Source organism: Meles meles, chromosome 7, assembly GCF_922984935.1.
Source record: "Meles meles chromosome 7, mMelMel3.1 paternal haplotype, whole genome shotgun sequence".
NCBI classification, from domain to species: domain Eukaryota; kingdom Metazoa; phylum Chordata; class Mammalia; order Carnivora; family Mustelidae; genus Meles; species Meles meles.
In genome coordinates, this window is record NC_060072.1 from 130,121,396 (window position 1) to 130,140,115 (window position 18,720).

The following is an 18,720-nucleotide window of genomic DNA, read 5'->3' on the forward strand; positions in this document are numbered from 1 at the left end:
TTTTGTATTTTCATATAATTCCTATTACTTCTTAGTATCCTTTCATTTCAGCTCAAAGACCACCCTTTAGTATTTCTTATAAAGCTGGTCTAGTTGTGATGAACTCCTTCAGTTTTTGTTTGTTTGGAAAACTCATTTCTTTGCCATTTCTGAAGGACAGCTCTTTTTGGTAGAGTACTCTCGGTTGATGGTTTTTTCCTTTCTATCAGCACCTTGAATATCTCCTCCTACTCTTTCTGGCCTGTAAGTTTTCTGCTGAAAAATTTTCTCATTGTCTTATGGGGGTTCCTTTGTAAGCAGTCAGTTGCTTTCCTCTTGCTGCTTTTAAGATTCTTTGTTTTCAACTTCTGATAATTTAATTATAGTGTGTCTAAATGTTAGCCTATCTGATTCAACTTATTTGGTATTTGGGGGCTTCCTATATCTGGATGTCTGTTTCTCCAGGTTAGGGAAGTTTTCAGCCATTATTTCTTTGAACAAGCTTTCTTCCCCTTTCTTTCTCTCTTCTCCTCCTTGGATTCCAATAATATGAACATCAGTCCACTTGCTGGTGTCCCATATATTCCTCAAGCTATCTTCACTCTTTTCTTTTTGTTTTCTGATTGGATGAATTGTACGGCCCTGTCTTCATGTGCATTGTTCCTTTCTTCTACTTCATCTAGACTTTTGTTGAACCACTCTATTAAAATTTTCAGGTCAGTATTACATTCTTCATCTGATTTGTATTTAGTACTTTTTAAAATGATTTTCTATTTCTTGAAATTCTCACTTCATTCATGTATTGCTTTTGTAACCTCGGTGAGCATCTTTATGACTGTTATTTTGAACTCATTTAGGTAAATTATCTTACTGGTGTTTCATTAAAGTTGGTTTCTGGAGATTTATCTTGTTCTTTTTTTTGGAATATATTTCCCTGTTGTTTTTTGTTTTCTGTTTTTTGGTTTTTTGTTTGTTTGTTTTCTTTTTCTTGACTCTGTTATTTTCTGCACATTAGATAAAATACCCATGTCCTCAGTCTTGTCAGAGTGGCTTACATAGGACACAAACTGCATCAATAAGCATAGCCCAAGCTCCTGGTTTTCTCTCAGATCTCTATGATTATCCATGATAATCATAGTGTTTGTTCTTAGAGGTTCCCTGTGGTTGAGACTGTGCCAAGATCCATCAGTGTTTCAAAGGGACTGATCATAGTCAACACCTACACGTGGGGTTGATCTGGAGCCAGACCCTCAGGCAGCAGCTAAGAAAGCATTAAGTCAAACTGCTTCCAGGGCGATACTGGGAGATAGGCATTTTTGCCTGGTCTCTCTACTAGCCGTAAGGGGGTGCTCCTTCACCCATTTAGAAACTGCTTATTTGCTATAATCCTCTAGGACTTGTAAATACAATCTTCATTGGCTATCAGAGCAAGGATTTGGCTGCCTAAATCCTGGATGGCTAAACTATAAAAGTGAGGACACTAGATGTGTGGACAAGCTCTTTTGAAGTAGATACTGGCAGCTTGGTTTTATTATTGAAGTTAGCCAGAGAGAGATGGTGAGGGAAGTGCTCATCAACTCTTTTGGGTCCTAGGGAGGATAATAGTCAAAAGCTAAATGGACTAAAAACCAGACCGCATGCTACAGCTTATAAAGTATGTAGTCACACCCTTCCAGGGCAAGATGGACATTTTTGTCTGCTCTCTCTCTGCTGAGCCCTGGGAGCATAGCCATGGCAAGTACTCATGCGCATACCCGTTGTTTCTTTGTCTGCTGCAGTCCTTGGGACTTGTAAATGGAAATCCAGTTGTCTGTCAGAACCAGGTGATCTGGAGGCCTGTCTCTTGGGTGACAGCAACCAAAGCTGGGTGCCAGACATGTGCAAGCTCCTTTCCAGAAGGATGTTGGTTACCTGTTTTTATTGTCAGAGTGAGCAAAAAGAAGAAGGTGGGGGAGGTGCCCGCTGGCTCTATGGGGCTCCAGGGAGGATCACAGTACCTAGATATATGCAGTTTGAATGTGGGTATTTTCTCAGTTGCCCAAATTACAGTAGTTACTCAGCTAGTTTTTAGATTTCTCTCAGACGAAATTGCTCTGTGTGTAGCTTTGTATGTACATTGGGTGTGTCCATGGGAGGAGGAAAATTCAGGAGCCTCCCATGTCACATCTTGGTCAAAAGCTTTCAGCATTATGTTGAACTCAAAAACACAGTGCAGACAGTATTCTGTTTTACATCAATCAGATACAGGGATTAAGTCATGAGCAGTCAGATGGAAGAAGCCCATAGAGCAAGGCACGTAGGAAGAGGTGTGGAGCACACTACTCTCCCAGCAATTCCACATGTTCACTAACCCAGAAGCTCTCTGTCATACAATCTTGGTTCTTTTTTCCTTTTCAATCAGATGTTTACTGACCTGTGAGATAAGTTTATCTCTTTTAGTTCTGTGAATTTCAATTTCTGTAAAATACTTTTCATTTCTGTAAAACATTTTTACAGAATGTAAACATAATTTTTTTTAACCAACCAAAAATCCAATATTTAGAGCTAAGCTAAAATCTTAGCTGCTTATTTTTTTTCTTTTAGGAAAAAATTGAAAATAAACAATGAAAATAAAAATGAAATGAAACAATGCAACAATGAAAATGAAAATAAACATTTAAAACAAAACTGTGACTTCTCATCGGTGGCTATTAAGCTATTTCACTTCACATTTCATGTTAATAGTTTTATAGTCGATTCTGGCTGATTGACTCATCAGAATATGACACATAGCACTGAAGATTCATTCCTCCCAATGTATCTCAAGGGGGCTTCAGAAATCTTTACTTGTGGCCTTTTAAGCTGCCTTGCAACCTCCTTGAAGCAATACAACAAAGACAGAAATGCAGTATTGTGAACCAGAGAAGAAAATTCCCATTAGTGCTGAAGAAATTTTTTTTCAGCATGGAAGAGTATAATTCTAAGTATCCAAGAAACATTTTCAGGTCTTTGATAAGTGATTCTAGCTTTCCTGAATGTGTCCCTTTTTTTCTCAGCATTTGTCAAATGTATTTGAAGTTCATTCAATCCACTTGGGTTGCATTTTGAAAGTGGCTCATAGAAATTTAAGCAGACAGTACCCATTAACATTAATGGACTTCCTAAGGCAAAATTCCCTCATACTGGGCTCAATATTAACCCCAGTACGAGATTAGGTTTTACTAAATATTAGAGAATACTCAATTGTTTGAAAATATCACAAATACTATTTCAGTAATAAATTCCAATTAACCATGTAAAATTTAAGAGGCACAACTATTAGATTTGAAGACTATATCCATGGTTTTGTGAAGTTTGTTCACCAGAATTGATTGATATATATTTATCAATGCATTTCTTCTGTTTCAATGGGGTTTATAGGCACAGCACTTGTTGTCCAGTGGGACCACGTACACCTCCAGGATAATTACAACCTGGGAAGCTTCACATTCCAGGCAACCCTCCTCATGGATGGACGCATCATCTTTGGATACAAAGAAGTAAGTAATGTATTGATGATGTCCTTTCCCCTTGATCTTGACTTCTATCTTTTTCTCCAAGTGTCAAGGAAGGGACAGTTTATAATCATGAACCTCAAATCACTTTCTCATGTCTTGGTTTCTTTTGCTTCATACAAAAAAGATTTATTTTTTAATCTACTAGGTAGCACTGATTGTTAATTCTTTGGATTTCGTTTTGTATTCTGATATCATTGGTATTATGATTAATGAATTTCATAGAATTATGAAATTATATTCTGATGGTATTATAATGAAATATCTCTAAGAAAAAGTATTTGCAACTTGGAAGGACTTCTCTCCTACATCTGATTATATTTATTTTTTGTTTCTTTTTGCCTTTCGATTTCCATGACATGTTTTGATTCTAACTCCAAAAGTATTATTATACATGAAAACTTGTGTGGCTCCATGACCCAATACTGAAGGCATATTAGGACCCACAATCCCTTTGGCCAGTGTATATTTCAACCTAATAGGCAAAATTAATTAGCATTCTAAGTGACAGAAATAAGAATGGAATTTAAGATTTTATTTATTTATTTCACAGAGAGAGATCACAGTAGGCAGAGAGGCAGGCAGAGAGAGAGAGAGAGAGGGAAGCAGGCTCCCTGCCAAGCAGAGAGCCCGATGCGGGACTCGATCCCAGGACCCCGAGATCATGACCTGAGCCGAAGGCAGCGGCTTAAACCACTGAGTCACCCAGGCGCCCCTAAGAATGGAATTTAAACCTATGGTTTGTTTCATTTTACCAAATTCACAAAGCAAAGAATGGAGATTTACTGAATTATTGCCTTAAATTTACAGAATGTCTAAATTAAAATAATAACATGTTTAGCTTAGAAAGTCTATTGACAATATAATCACAGTCTATTAGACAACCTAAACTTTTGGGGAACAAAATAAATATAAGAAAAAAATTTCAGGAAAAAAAAGAATAAAAGAATAATATTCTAGGAACAGTAGTTCTGATATTTTAGACAGTTACTAAGCATATTAACCCATGGGTTAATGGGTATTTATAATAATACAGACTCAGTATATCATTTGAAGGGTTGTTTTTTGTTAACAAATGCATCCTTGACTAGTAAAAGAATGTTGAAAATTTAAAAATTGTTTTTGGTCAAAACTTTGGTCAAGTTTTCTGAAATACATCTTTTCTATAGGGTGAGGGATAGTTTTATTTCAGTTAACTAGGTCAGCTTTTGGAAATCTTATAATCATTTCAAATATTTCCATTCCTTTGGGGAATTCCTCCATGTGGTATTGATCATTTTTACTTGGGGTAATAATATAAATAGAATATAATATAGAATCTGGTCTGCTTGGTGCTCTTATTCACAGCTATGTTTTAATATCATAGCCCTTCATATTCTTGTATCACCTTACTTGCAAGCTGGGAGACTATAGCTCAAAGGGACTCGTTCATTTCTAGTTTTCATAATAATCTAATCTAATCCTAAAACTGCGGAGTATCGTTATAGAATGTTAATTTTCAACTATTTTAACCAGCAGTGGCAAAGTTTCTGGAAAGAAGTAGGGTCAGTAAGCCTAGGGTCTCAAATCTCATTAACTATAGGCTTTTTCAAAACAGATTTTTTTTTATTATTGTGGTCTCTCTTTCTAGTCTTGATTATAAAAATCATCATCTTTATTCATACTCTTCTCCATGGATGTCTCATATTGCAGAGTAACAGTTCATTTTTCATATTCCTTCTTTGTAGTGGATTTGGTATTTTTAAATTGTTTTTGTTTCTTTATTGTAATCAAAGAAAAATTTTCCACTCTGATTTTCCTGTTTTGTCATGGGGAATATTACACTGATAGCCAATTTTAACACTTTCTTTGTATTTCCAGACTATTATCCTATTGAACACTAGTCCTTCTGAACTCAGAGTTCTAAAGAAGTCATTGCTTTGTTATTGGCCTTATTGTTCTTTCTTTATTCTGGTTAGAAAGCAACTTTTTATTTCATATTCTACCTTAATTTTTTCCAGCAATTGTCATACATTTTATTTTGCTGATGAAAATTTCTATTTGCAAAATTTGCCACAGTAAGTGTTCCCTTGCACTTGAGAAGAAAACTAGATGTTTCTGACCTTTCTAGAAAACATTTATGATCAAAATAGCATAAAATAGTTGGTTGTTGGCATAATGTATTATCCTTCACAAGGTGCTTTCACATACAATATAGTTTTCTATTCTTCAGCAATATCTTATATTCTTAATATTCATAAAGGCACTGGTGCTGAAAGTATTTAATAAATGTGTATAGCTTAATTATGAAATTAGATCATGCAAAATTATCTTTATTTTATAGCTAAGCAGACTGCATCAGAAAGGTTAAATAACATGCTTGAGGTTGCAGAGTTAGTTAAGGACAAATCCAGGACTAACGGCTCTAATTTGGTGATGCCAAGGCACCACAACATTATTTTTGTCTTTCCCAAGAAGATTATGTATAACAATTCACAAATATATTCTTATTTTTTTTAATAAATATTGGCTAATATTTGGTGTTTAATAATCTTTTTATCTGACTCCAATAAATGACACACTTACAATCTCATACAGTTAAAAGTATTCCTAGTTGAGTTACAGGGCTAGTGAAATCATAAGGACTTAATAAAGAGTATAATTTTGTGTTCCTGTCCAGGTTAAATTTACAGAACCAGCATTACAGATAGGGAACTAAGTATAAGTCTTTCTGTATTAAATTTCTCCTAACTGGGTAATGCCAGCTTTGTTTTATTTTATTTTATATGAGTGAGAAGAAAAAAATCTGCTGTATGCAGAAACTACCATCAGAGCACTTGGTTTAATTGTAGAGTAAAATTAGCAATGCATTGAATAAACTTATTGACACAAATTTCATTTTTATTTCCCTCAAGTGATGTATTCCAGTGGATAATTGTGTTTCTTTTATTAACTCTTAACATGCCATCTGCTCATACTAACCACTCAGATAACCTTCAACTCCGCCATGTTCCTCATATAGTCATTTCTCCAACAGTATAATTTTTTTTACAGTACAAACTAGATCAATAATGGTCAAAATTAGAACATCATTTGCACTTACAACAATTTTGCTTATAATAGGATTGAGGTAAGAGAGCACTACTGCTGTTTAAAATAGGAGTGAATACATTTTCTTTGGGTCATTCAGTGCTCCCCCATCAAAATCCCAATGTTCTTCTAGCCATACTGGTAAGAGCAATAGTGGAGGTTTGGATTCCTTTAAATAAGTAAGTTACCTCTCCTGAGGTTGTAGCTCTGTATTATTGAACTAAAGATTTAAAATTCTATTCTAAGTTATAGTTCCCCGTTGTTACACAGCTGTTTATTTTAGTTCACTTCAAAGATACCATTTACTTGGGATGAAGTGAAAAACCAAAAAGCAGATTGTCTTTTTCTTAATTTTCTGTCAGATTACCAACTGTTCACTTTACTGCGTTTTCCAGTTTCACGGTATCTGTTTGTGTCTTGGGCATCGATTTTAATTATCTGATAAAATTAACCTTCTTGCAGGGCACCTGGGTGGCTCAGTGGGTTAAAGCCTCTGCCTTCGGCTCAGGTCATGATCCCGGGGTTCTGGGATCGAGCCCTGCATCGGGCTCTCTGCTCAGCAGAGACCCTGCTTCCTCCTCTCTCTCTGCCTGCCTCTCTGCCTGCTTGTGATCTCTCTCTCTCTCTGTCAGATAAATAAATAAAATCTTAAAAAAAAATTAACCATCTTGCCCTCTATTTCCTTAATATAATAATAATAGTTCCTTTAAAGTTTATGCCTGATAACTAATATCTAGGTTTCTTATGGGTCTGTTTCTATCATGTCTTTTTTTTTTTGGCTTCTCCTCTAGATTTTCATCCATTGGTCCCATCTCCTTGCATGCTAGATAATTTTTGATCCAATGTTAGGCATTGTTTACAACCACTAAGAAGATACTTTGAGGTTGTGGATGATGTTTTCTTCCTCCAATGAGTGTTTGCTTTTTCTGTTTGGCAGGTAGGATGGAATAGATTATTTAATATTGTCAGGGCTAAGCTCATTCAAAGTTGAGCATCAGTCTTTATAAAGACTGATATATTTCTGGTTAGCACTTACTTTTAGAAAGTAGTCCTTCAGGAACCTCCATCCAGGCCTGGGTTTTACTACAGGACCTTTTGCCTTAATGGCAAAAATGCCTTAACTTCAAATCTGAAGTTATGTTCAGTTTCTCAGTCTCTAAATCTTGCTTGTAAATTGCCAGATGCATTGATAGGAAGGTGGTATTGCATTCACTTCTGTGATTTCCTTTCTCTGGAATCTTGGCTTTTCAAGTCTTTGCTCTTTGATGGCCACCTGATGCCTTCAACAGGTGCTTTCCATATGTTATTTATCTTTCCTGCTTGATCTCAGTAGGATAAATTGTCTTTTACAAGTTTGTCTGCCATAGCCAGAAGTCCCATTCACTTTTAATAACCATCTCCTAATTTGATACATCTAGCCTTTATTGAACTCTTCATACATGCCAGGCAGTGACCTAAGTGCTTAAAATTTATCTCATATAATTCACACACACACACACACACACACACACACACACACACACAAGAGGTAGTTGCTTTTATCATTTATAGAGAGGGGAACTGAAACACCCAGAGAGGTTCAGTAACTTTCTCAAATTATTAAACAAAGATTCATCCAAAGGAATATAACTTTAAAGCCTATAGACCTCATCACTGTACCGTACTGCCTCCTTCCGAACTTCCTTTTCAAGAAATAACTAAACTGAGGGCACCTTGATGGTACAGTCAGTTAAGCATCTGACTGGGTTTCGGCTCAGGTTATGATCTCTAGGTCCTGATCTCCAGGTCATGAGATTGAGCCCCCTGTTGAGCCTTGTGTCAGACACCATGCTCAACGAGGAGTCTGCTTAAATTTCTCTCTCCTTCTCCCTTTACACCTCCCCCTCCTCTTTTGTACCCTCTCTCTCTCTCTTTCTCAAATAAATAAATAAATCTTAAAAAAAAAAGAAAGAAAGAAATGACTGAACTGCTTCACTCACTTCAATATCTTGGACAGTCTTTCCTGGCTAGTCATTATTATGCTATAACCCTCTTGAGAGCACAGGAAAGAATGGTTTGCCTTTCCATAACATTTATTTTATTTATTTTACTAATCTTTTTTTTAAGATGTCATTTATTTATTTGACAAAGAGAGAGAAAGCAGGAGAGGGAATATAAGCAGGGGGAGTGCAAGAGGGAGAAACAGGCTCCCCACTGAGCAGGGAGCCTGATGCAGGGCTGGATCTCAGGACCTTGGGATCATGACCTGAGCCGAAGGCAGATGCTTAATGACTGAGCCACCCAGGTTCTCCTGTTTTATTAATCTTTAAAAAAATGAAAAGAAGTTGTATGTAGTTAAAAAAATAATAAAATAAAAAATAAAACATGCACCCTTTCTTAAACAATTAGAATTTGGAAAATCACCATTCCCAGTCCCTATTCTGTTAATAACCAGCTGTGACCTAGAACCCATATTCTTTATATTGTTTTTGGTTACTATTGAATAATGATGCTTGTTTTCTTGATTCCGGTAGATATAGACCTAAAATTTGGGACCATTGATAATGTAACAAGGTAGTATCTACCTACTCATAGATTTCATTCCAAAAACATTAGGAGTTTGAAATCAGATTTCTTACAATCCTGATGCTGTCTTTTGTGGTATACCATAATATTTCAGAAGTTACATTTCCTCTGATTTGTGTTTCTCTTTTGTATTTTAAATTTATTGCATTATTTCTCCTCTTGTATTTTGAATTTAATGTTATTTTATATACAAACTAGGGGAGGATGTGATTCTTTTTGTTTCTCTTGCAAATGTGGTTATTTTCTTTTAACCAGCTCATGGGAGGGATAGGGTAGTCATCAGTTTCAGACAATGCAATTGAAAAAATGTCATATAATCCTTCTATATGGCATCAGGGGGAAATCATAGAGAATGTGCACCCTACCTGCAAGTCAGCCTATTCTATCCATTTTCTTGGTTGAATACCTTACTGTCTCCTTTAGCAAATCTTAGAGGAGGTCAGTATAGAAGAACTTTATTATTTATTAAGTAAAATCACTTTCTAACCTATTTTATCATTTACATGTTTAAACTTAATGTACCTTAGTGTAACATCCACTAACTTCCACTGTTTCTGTGGAAGAGCGCATAGTTAATAAATTACCATTGTCAATTGGGTGTAGGTTTAAATGGCACCCTGAATACATTTTTGAAAATTTCTTTTAAGACTACTTCTTATTTAAACTGTATGAGTCTTCATTCATGGTAGTCATCCTGTAAGTATTGAAAGATGAACACTTGCTGAGCTTGTAGAATTTATGGAAAAAAATAATTCAAGAGAATAAGAGAAACCCCAAAAGAACTGAGCAGTGAAACATTTGCCATTGAAATGAAGTTATTTGCCTTTATGGCTACTGCTCTGTGTGTGAGAATGTTGGACATGTGTTTATATAATACATATGCATCCAAAAAACTTTATAGTTGTGCCAGTAGAATTATGAGAATTACATATATATACACATATATGTTTGAAATATATACCTATACATTATATATTTATATTCAAATAACATTTATTTAATAAATTTATGATTCAAGGTTGAGAAAACCTAGATGACATAAAATGCTGATTATAAACTCTTAAGAAAACATTCTAAAGATGTAGACACAGATGATTTTACATTATAGTGTTGTCCATATTTTAAATACATGAAATATAAAATGATATCTACATACCTTTATTTAGAATCTAATTCATTTGCATTTGTGGATATAATTTTTTTAGTTATATCACATATAAAAGCTCCTGATGTTTTAATTTCTTTTTACTTTTCACAGTGTACGAAAATGACAAATTGAACCATTTTCTCTTTAAAATGTTCCAATAACAGGATCTACCTAGAAAAAAGTTTTAAAAGGAGAAATTTGGGGGTGCCTGGTGGCTTAGTAGGTTAAGCATACAACTCTTGATTTCAGCTCAGGTCGTGATCTCAGGGTCCTGGGATTGAGCATCACATTGGACTCCACGCTTAGTGGGAACTCTGCTTGAACATTCTCTCTCTCCCTCACCAGCTTACTTGCGCTCTCTCTCTCTCTCCTCTCCCTTTCAAATAAATAAGTAATTCTTTAAAAAAAGAAAAAAGAAACAGAAACTTACTATAATGCTGGCCCTGCCCCTAGCTGTTGTTTTCTTGGTGAATGTATTTCATCTTTGTGGTGCATTTTCTCCTTGAAGCCTTCCTCCCTTTCATCCCTGAGAGGTCACTGGGAGGTTGCTCTTGCCTGTATCAAGCCACATCCTATCCTCCTGCTCTCATGCTCCATGGCCATAGAGGTCTTTTGTCTCTCCCTGAGGGGAGAGGACTGTGCATTCCTCTCGTCTTTCTAAGCCCAAGTAGTTTCCCAATCCCCACTCTTTTCCTCTTCTGTTTTATTCCCAGGCCATGTGTAGGCAAGCTCCCTTGTCTACCTGTGAGCCCAGATAAAGTTCCCAGCATGGTTTTACTGTCTTGAGCCCCACTGCACAGCCTTCAGACAGTCGTCTGCCTCAGGGTCTTATTTTATATGAAGCCCCAACTCTAGTTGTTAGTTCATTTGGGGCACTCTTTAAATCAGAGCTCACAGTGATTGTGTGTGTGTGTGCATGCCTGAGTGTGTGTTTGCAAAATGGACATGTTGCCAACATTTAGATATCAGAGGGTTTTAAATAAGAATACAGATTTGCATTGCCCCTTGAAAAATCAGAAGCCCTCGATCACTTGCTCTGCATTTCTACGTAGCAATAGTTAACTGGGAAGTGTACTTAAGTTATGTTCCCTCCAGTCTCTCCCACAGCAGTTTCTTTGTTCTTACCCCAGGCTAGCACTAGTTTATATAAAGATTCAGCTTGAAACTCCTCGTTTAATAGAGGGCTGTCCTTACTTACTAGCTGTATGTTGTTGTTCTGCTTCCAGATTCTCTATAGGCTGTGATTATGGAGATGGGGGAGAGAGGGGTGTTAAGTACATATCTTTAACTCTGAGAAACAAACTGAGGGTTTTGGAGGGGAGAGGGGCAGGGGTTTGAGTGAGCCTGGTGGTGGGTATTAAGGAGGGCACGTATTGCATGGAGCACTGGGTGTGGTGCATAAACAATGAATTTTGGAACACTGAAAAAAATTAAAAAAAAAAAACAAAAAAAGAACATATCTTTGGCTTATGGCTCTCCTTCGCTTTCATACCCAAGTGCTCTATACCTGGCATATGAAAGGAGTTCGGTAACTATAAGCTAAAAAAAGACTAAAATAGTTGTGCAAAATGTTAACAATATGCAGGAAAGCAAGTGGATTTTTATATTGTCAAATTTAATTGAAAGCCTTTCTGTTCGAAAGGCAGTTTTCAGACAACCAAGCACTAATACTGAGGACTTTATGTGTTGTTTTGATCGTAATAAAGAAAAGCGTGACTCCTTATAATTGGATGCCCTACTGAGTAACAGAGAAGCCAGATCTGACATTTAAAGGTGATGAGGTAGGAAGTTAAAGGTTAAATGCAGGTGAGAAGGGGCAAAATAGTAAGCCTTGGGTTTTCTTCGATGTATACATGTTAACCTGCTTGACACCATGTTGCTAATTAGTGAGTGAACAAAAATGAGTTTAGGGAAATTCTTCTCTAGTGATAGGCATGTGATTCATACTTTGGAAGGCACACTACACAATCAAGCCCTTGCTGAGATGCTGTGCCGCCTATTAGATAGGTAGCTGGGTCCATAATGGAAACAAATAAATGTTTTGGTGAGGGTTGCCATGCAGAAGAGAGAGGAAAATAAAATCCCATTACCTCTGATTCAAGCAGCATGCTGTTACCTCCCTAACTGTTTCAGAGACAGAGGTAAAACTTCACGTTTTATGGGTCGTGTTGGGCCCCTGTGTCCTGGAGAATGACACCACAGCATGGAAAAGACAACAGCTTTTGTCTCTGAACCTTCCCCTGCAGACCAGCGTGCTCTGCCCTACCTTGGCCTATCCCTAATATCTTTTTCCTGTCTTAATTTCATCTGCTTATTGCAACTCCTTTCTTTGTCTATACACTTCATTTGCTTCGTTATATCACTTATAGAAAAATTTACACTTACTTAAATAATAAACTTTTCTGTGTCCTGCAAAATGGAATGAAAATTAAAACACCTAAAAAATAAGAATTTATAAATGCTTGTGTAAGCTGAAATGGAAGCATATTTCAGCTGGTGTTAATGTTCCTTTTCTATAACTATCCTGTGGAATGAATGTAATTGTGAAAGTCATTATCAGAAATTTATGATTCAATACAAATCATACAGAGGCTGAGTGAAAATTTAGCTTTGCTTCAAACATAAAAAGGCAGCTATTAGAGGCACTTGAAAATAATGAAGGTACATTTCTTTTTTTCTTAAAAAAAAAAAAGCTTCTATAGTTTAGAGTTGGTATCATTTCAGAATGGCTTCCTGAAAACCCTAGGAACTAACTTAGAAAATTTTTTTTAAAGATTTTATTTATTTATTTGATAGAGACACAGTGAGAAAGGGAACACAAGCAGAGGGAGTGGGAGAGGGAGAAGCAGGCTCCCCACCGAGCAGGGAGCCCAATGTGGGACTCCATCCCAGGACCCTGGGATCATGACCCGAGCCAAAGGCAGGCGCTTAACGGCTGAGCCATCCAGGCACCCCGTTTAGGAAATATTTTTTTGAGTATGACTGGAAATTTGTAGAAAGGAGAAAAAAAATACTGCTTCCCATAAAGCAAAATTTTTAGAGTGATTGGACATCATCATTGGCCCTAGCTTCTCTGACTTGAGTACTTCATATCCTTGTACATAGAGAGTCTTCTATAGAATAGGTGACTTTCTTATGCTAATGACAGACCAGACCCTCTCTTATGCTAATTTGTGTGATACTGACTATAATTCTAGATGGTTTATTTATACACAGATACACACCCCACACACACAATTGCTCTGTTGCTATTAGTCAAAGTAGTTCAAGTTCAATGTGACTTTTAACAGTCCTCCTGATTCATCCTAATGGTCCCTAAATTAAATACCTACATGGAATTCTGCAGACTGGTCTGACTTGCTCACAGAGAACTGACACAGCCCGATTCCTCACCCACAGTAAGTGAGCCAATGAATGATCCTTTTAGAGAACAGCCCCATGCCTTTGATGTCTGGAAATAAAAAGATTACAGTCCAAGAAAGCAAGGTAAAAAGGATATATGACAGTCTCAGGTGGAAAGACACAGACTATTTCTGAAAGAAATTTATGAGAAAACTTGGAATTGTTCGTCTTTTCCTCATTAATCTTTTACCATATGAAGCATTTAATTCACTCGTCGAAAGTAGTGTTTTCAAAACCTTATGTGCAATTGTTTCATAAATGGCTTGCTGCCTTCTTGGAAAATGTAGGGAACTAAGAGCTTCTTGCACATTTTCTTTTAATATTTAATAAAATATATAATAAAAGACCCCAGTTTTAGAAAATCTGTACTTGTATTCATGAACTCTGTAAAAGTTTAAAGAAAAACAGTTGAGGCCAGTGGTATTGCCATAAAATCATCCTTTTCCAAATCTTCTGCTTCTCACCTGTCCATCCCTGGACATCTCAGTACTCTTCTCCAGTGCTGCCCAGGTGGCCCTTCTCATGGACAGACAACTCCTTTCTCATGGCCTGCAGTCTGAAAGCACCCCCAAGGTGTACAACACAGTGACCCCAATGAAGAGCCCAACACCATTCTTTCTTCTACTCAGACCAAGGCTGTGGTGACATCATTGGCTCTCCTCTTTCTCACACCCTCCTCAAATCCGTGACCTGGCTTCATAGCAGTGCTTTCACAATTCACCGGGAATCCATCTTTCCATCACTTCCATCTCCTACCTGCATCACTCTAGTGTAGTCCAAGCCACCCATCTCTTTTCCAGAAAACTGTGATACCATCTTAACTAGCTTCTGCATCTCCCCTTGCCCCGTACAGTCATGATCACACAGAAGCCAGGGTGATTGGTCTTTTTCAGATGTAAAAGAACACCCTTCCTCTGTTCAAAACCCTCTAAACCTTCACTCTACAACGTGAAATCAACCTCGGTCATTGCCATAGCTTGTGGGGAATGCATGCTCCCTGTGATCTACCTCCACCACCTCTCATCTCCTTTGACAATCGTAGTAATTCCTCCTTCTCCAGTGATAACCTTTTAATTCTGAAAGACACCAAAAACAATTAAGTCAAAACCTTTGCCTGTACTGGACTTCTACTCAGAGTTTTCCTCAAATATCCACATGGCAAGCTCATGACTACAGAAAAGTCATCTCATCACAGAAACTTTCTGTGACTCCTTCTCTTAAGGAAGGCCCCATCCCCTTCTCTCTCTTTACCACACTTTAGTTTCCTCCTTAACACTTTCTTAGCATACTCTAGTCTTTTACATTCACTTGTTTTTATGTCAATCTCTGCCCTCTAGAATATAAACTCAGTGATAGCATGGTGTTTGTTCTAGTCTCTTCTATAATCCCTACAGTAATACATAAAATATTTAGCTAATATCTAGTAAATGAGTGAATGAATTCTGGCTTATCAAAGAGCATCTAGAGTGTATATGCCTTTTAGGAAAAATAATTTTTTTATAGATTTTATTCATTTATTTGAGAGAGAATGAGTGAGAGAGAGCATGAGAGAAGAGAAGGTCAGAGGGAGAAGCTGACTTCCCAAGGAGCTGGTAGCCTGATGCAGGACTTGATCCTGGAAGTCCAGGATCATGACCTGAGCTGAAGGCAGTCGCTCAACCAACTGAGTCCCCCAGGCACCCACTGAAAATAATTTTTGTATAGTAAATAATATATATAGTAAATAAAATATATATTTTTATATATTTATATATAAATATAAATATATAATAAATATATATTTGTATTTATTTTTATAAATAATATATATTATTTCTATATTAAATTAATATTAATATTATATATTAATATTATTAATAAATTAATATTAAATATATCAATATATATTTTGTATAGTAAATAATATATAATATATAATATATAATATTAATAACATATAATATATGATATATATTATATATAATATATATTATATATAATAAATAATATTCCCAGAAATTTATTTCTACTTTATATTTCCACATTATATTAAGATGCGTAATAAAAATGTTTATGATAGTAGTGGTTTGTCAGACACAGCCCTCAGAAGTTACTGCCCTATGAATAAGTATAACTAGAAAACTGGCAGTAAGTTAAAATGTTTCTCTTAGAAGCAGAGGATGATTTCTACCTACCTCAGTTGTCTTTACAGATAGAGTATTTCACCCTAGTTAACAATTTACTTGTTGAAGCTTGGAAAAGTCAAAATCATTCTATAGAGTGAAGCCATTGAACTGAGGCTTGAAAGCATCTTTACAGGTTATCTACAACTATCTTCCTGAAGGGCTGGCTAATTTAGAATGTTCTCAATGATAGAAAACTATCTACCTTGTTATGCTGCCCATTTTGATATGGATGGATTTTCCTTAGGTTAAATGAGTCTGAATCTAGGTAACTTAGACACATTGGTCTTCATTTTTTTGGAATCCAGAAGAAAAAGCATAAACTAGGAAATAAAGAGATATAGAAGAGTGAAAACAAAATGCAGAAAATGAAACTTTTCCCCTGGAACATTCTCATCTTTCAAGTTTAATTGTACCTAGAAGTAAAGAAGGTATTTATCTGATTCCCTGAACCTAAGGAGGAAGAATGCTTTTTCATTTTATGTAGAAATACCCAGAGCTATTTGCTATTGGATCTCTAATAGAAAATGTATTGGTTAGTATTGCTGTGTAACAAATGACCCCAAAATGTAGTTTCTTAAAACAACTCCATTTCTTCTTTCTCACAAGATATCTATGGATCGACTTGGCAGTTTTACTGATCTGGTTTGGACTCTGCTCATCTCAACAGTCTCATTCATGTGCCAGCTGTTAGCTGGTGGATTGGCTAGAGGCGCCCTGGTCAAAGATGACCTCTGCTCAAAGGAAACATTCTTCCATATGCCTCTCTTATATTTTCAGCAGACCAACAGCATATAGCATCATAGAACTGGTCAGAGTCCCAGAAAGGAGGTGGAAATGTGCAAGTACATTTTCAATCCTCTCTTTTGCTTCACGTTTGCTGTCATCATCTTTTGCCATGTTACTGAGCCAGAGTCCAAGTGAGAAGGGACCAAAAGTGACAAGGCAAAAGGTATGGATACAAGGAGGCTATTGATGGAGGCCATTAGTACAATCAATTCACCACAGACAAAAAGCACAGGAGGAGAGGATTTGACTCACAGACAAAATATGAAGGAAGGGAGTGAAAGGATGGAACGAGATAAGGAAGAAAGACTGAAGAGGTAGAATAGAAAATGTGTAAAGAAGAGAAAGCATAAGATACTAGGAGATCTGCAGGAACCCAAACATGTGACCCGAGAAAAAGCTCTTGTATAAAAATATGATATTTGTGGAAGTATAATAGTATTTTCCAACTGATAGCAAAACAAACTCAAGTTCCACTTTGAGTATGGGAAAAGAAGAAATACAATCACTTACCACAGAATCCATCTCTTTCTATCCAACATCTGTGACTGCAATTTCCCTATGCAAGATGAGATATATTTTACCAGATAATTCTGTAATGGTAAGTGATTGTATGGTAAAATATATCTCATCTTGCAGAGGGAAACTGCAGTTACAGATATTGAGAATGAAAGCAAGTGACAAATACAAGTTAGCAAAGATTTCCTACTTAATCCTGATCAGGCATGTATGAATAATGCTACTTAGCAATTGCGACTTAGTGGTCATTAGGATATACCAAATATAACTGGAACTGGAAATACTGTCTATGTTTTTTTTCTAATTTTTATCTTTTCTTCTTTAATTATAAGTCTGTCTCTTTTAAAAGATTTTTATTTGAGAGAGAGAATAAAAGCACAAGTAGGTGGGGAGAGGCAGAAGGAGGAGGGAAGCAGTGTCCCCACTGAGCAGGGAGCCTTAAGGGGGGCTGGATCCCAGGACCTTGAGATCATGACCCCAGCCAGAGGCAGTCACTTAACCAATTAAGCCACACAGGCAGCCCTATAAGTCTGTCTTAAATATAAATTACACTTATATTGGCACTTTTTCCTCAACATTGTGTATAAAATTGGGTAATATATAATGTCCACTAAGAAAAGGAGTTACATATATTACTGAGTATGGCTTAGTAATCACTAAATAAAGTATGTCAGAGATTCATTTAGTAAATGAACCTTTAGGGACAGAAATGTTGGTTTTGTTTTGTTTCTGCTGTCCAAATCTTTAAAATATATATATATATTTATATATATATATATATATATATACATATATATATGTATATATGTATATATTTATTTTTATTTATTTATTTTAGAGAGAGAAAGAGCGAGAGAAGAGGGGAAGAGGGAGAGGTACAAGCAGACTACACACTGAGTGTGAGCCAGTGTGTAGGCTCAATTTCACAACCCTGAGATCATGACCCAAGCCAAATCAAGAGTTGAACACTTAACTCTCTGACCCACCCAGGTGTCCCATCAGAATATTCTTAATGATGGTAGTGCCTGGGTGGCTCAGTGGATTAAAGCCTCTGCCTTTGGCTCAGGTCCTGATCCTAGGGTCCTGGGATTGAGTCCCACATCAGGATCTCTGCTCCTCAGGGAGCCTGCTTCCTCCTGTCTCTCTCTGCCTGCCTCTCTGCCTACTTGTGTTCTCTGTCTCTCAAATAGATAAATTTTTTTAAAAATCTTAAAAAAAAAAAAAAAGAATATTCTTAATGCTGGTTAAGAACTGGACATACTGACATAAAATTGGCAATACTGTAACATTGTTTAAGACCAGACTAATTTAGTACATAAAGAGAAAATTTTGTCTTACATTTACTTGTTTGGAGATAATTCCATAAATTTCAGATACATTAAAATTTCCTCTTAATTGGTTAATTTCAACAAAATAGCCCATTTATAATTTCATGATGTCATGGACAAAAATGAGTAGTACAGCCCTTATTATAACTTCTGCCCAAGTTATTCTCATGGCTTCTCATTTCTGTGCTGTTTATTATGTTTTATACAACAAGGTCTGATCAAATATGGTC

At 36.3% G+C, this 18,720-nt stretch overlaps 1 protein-coding gene across 2 annotated transcripts in view; it reads left to right on the forward strand.

Moving 5' to 3' along the window:
• Window positions 1–18,720, forward strand: part of PLXDC2 (plexin domain containing 2) — a 470,012-nt gene that overhangs the window by 325,039 nt on the left and 126,253 nt on the right. For both annotated transcript variants that reach the window (XM_046011960.1, XM_046011961.1), the window contains exon 6: window positions 3,379–3,497. In XM_046011960.1, coding sequence (XP_045867916.1) covers window positions 3,379–3,497 — 119 coding nt within the window. The remainder of the gene's footprint in view (window positions 1–3,378; window positions 3,498–18,720) is intronic.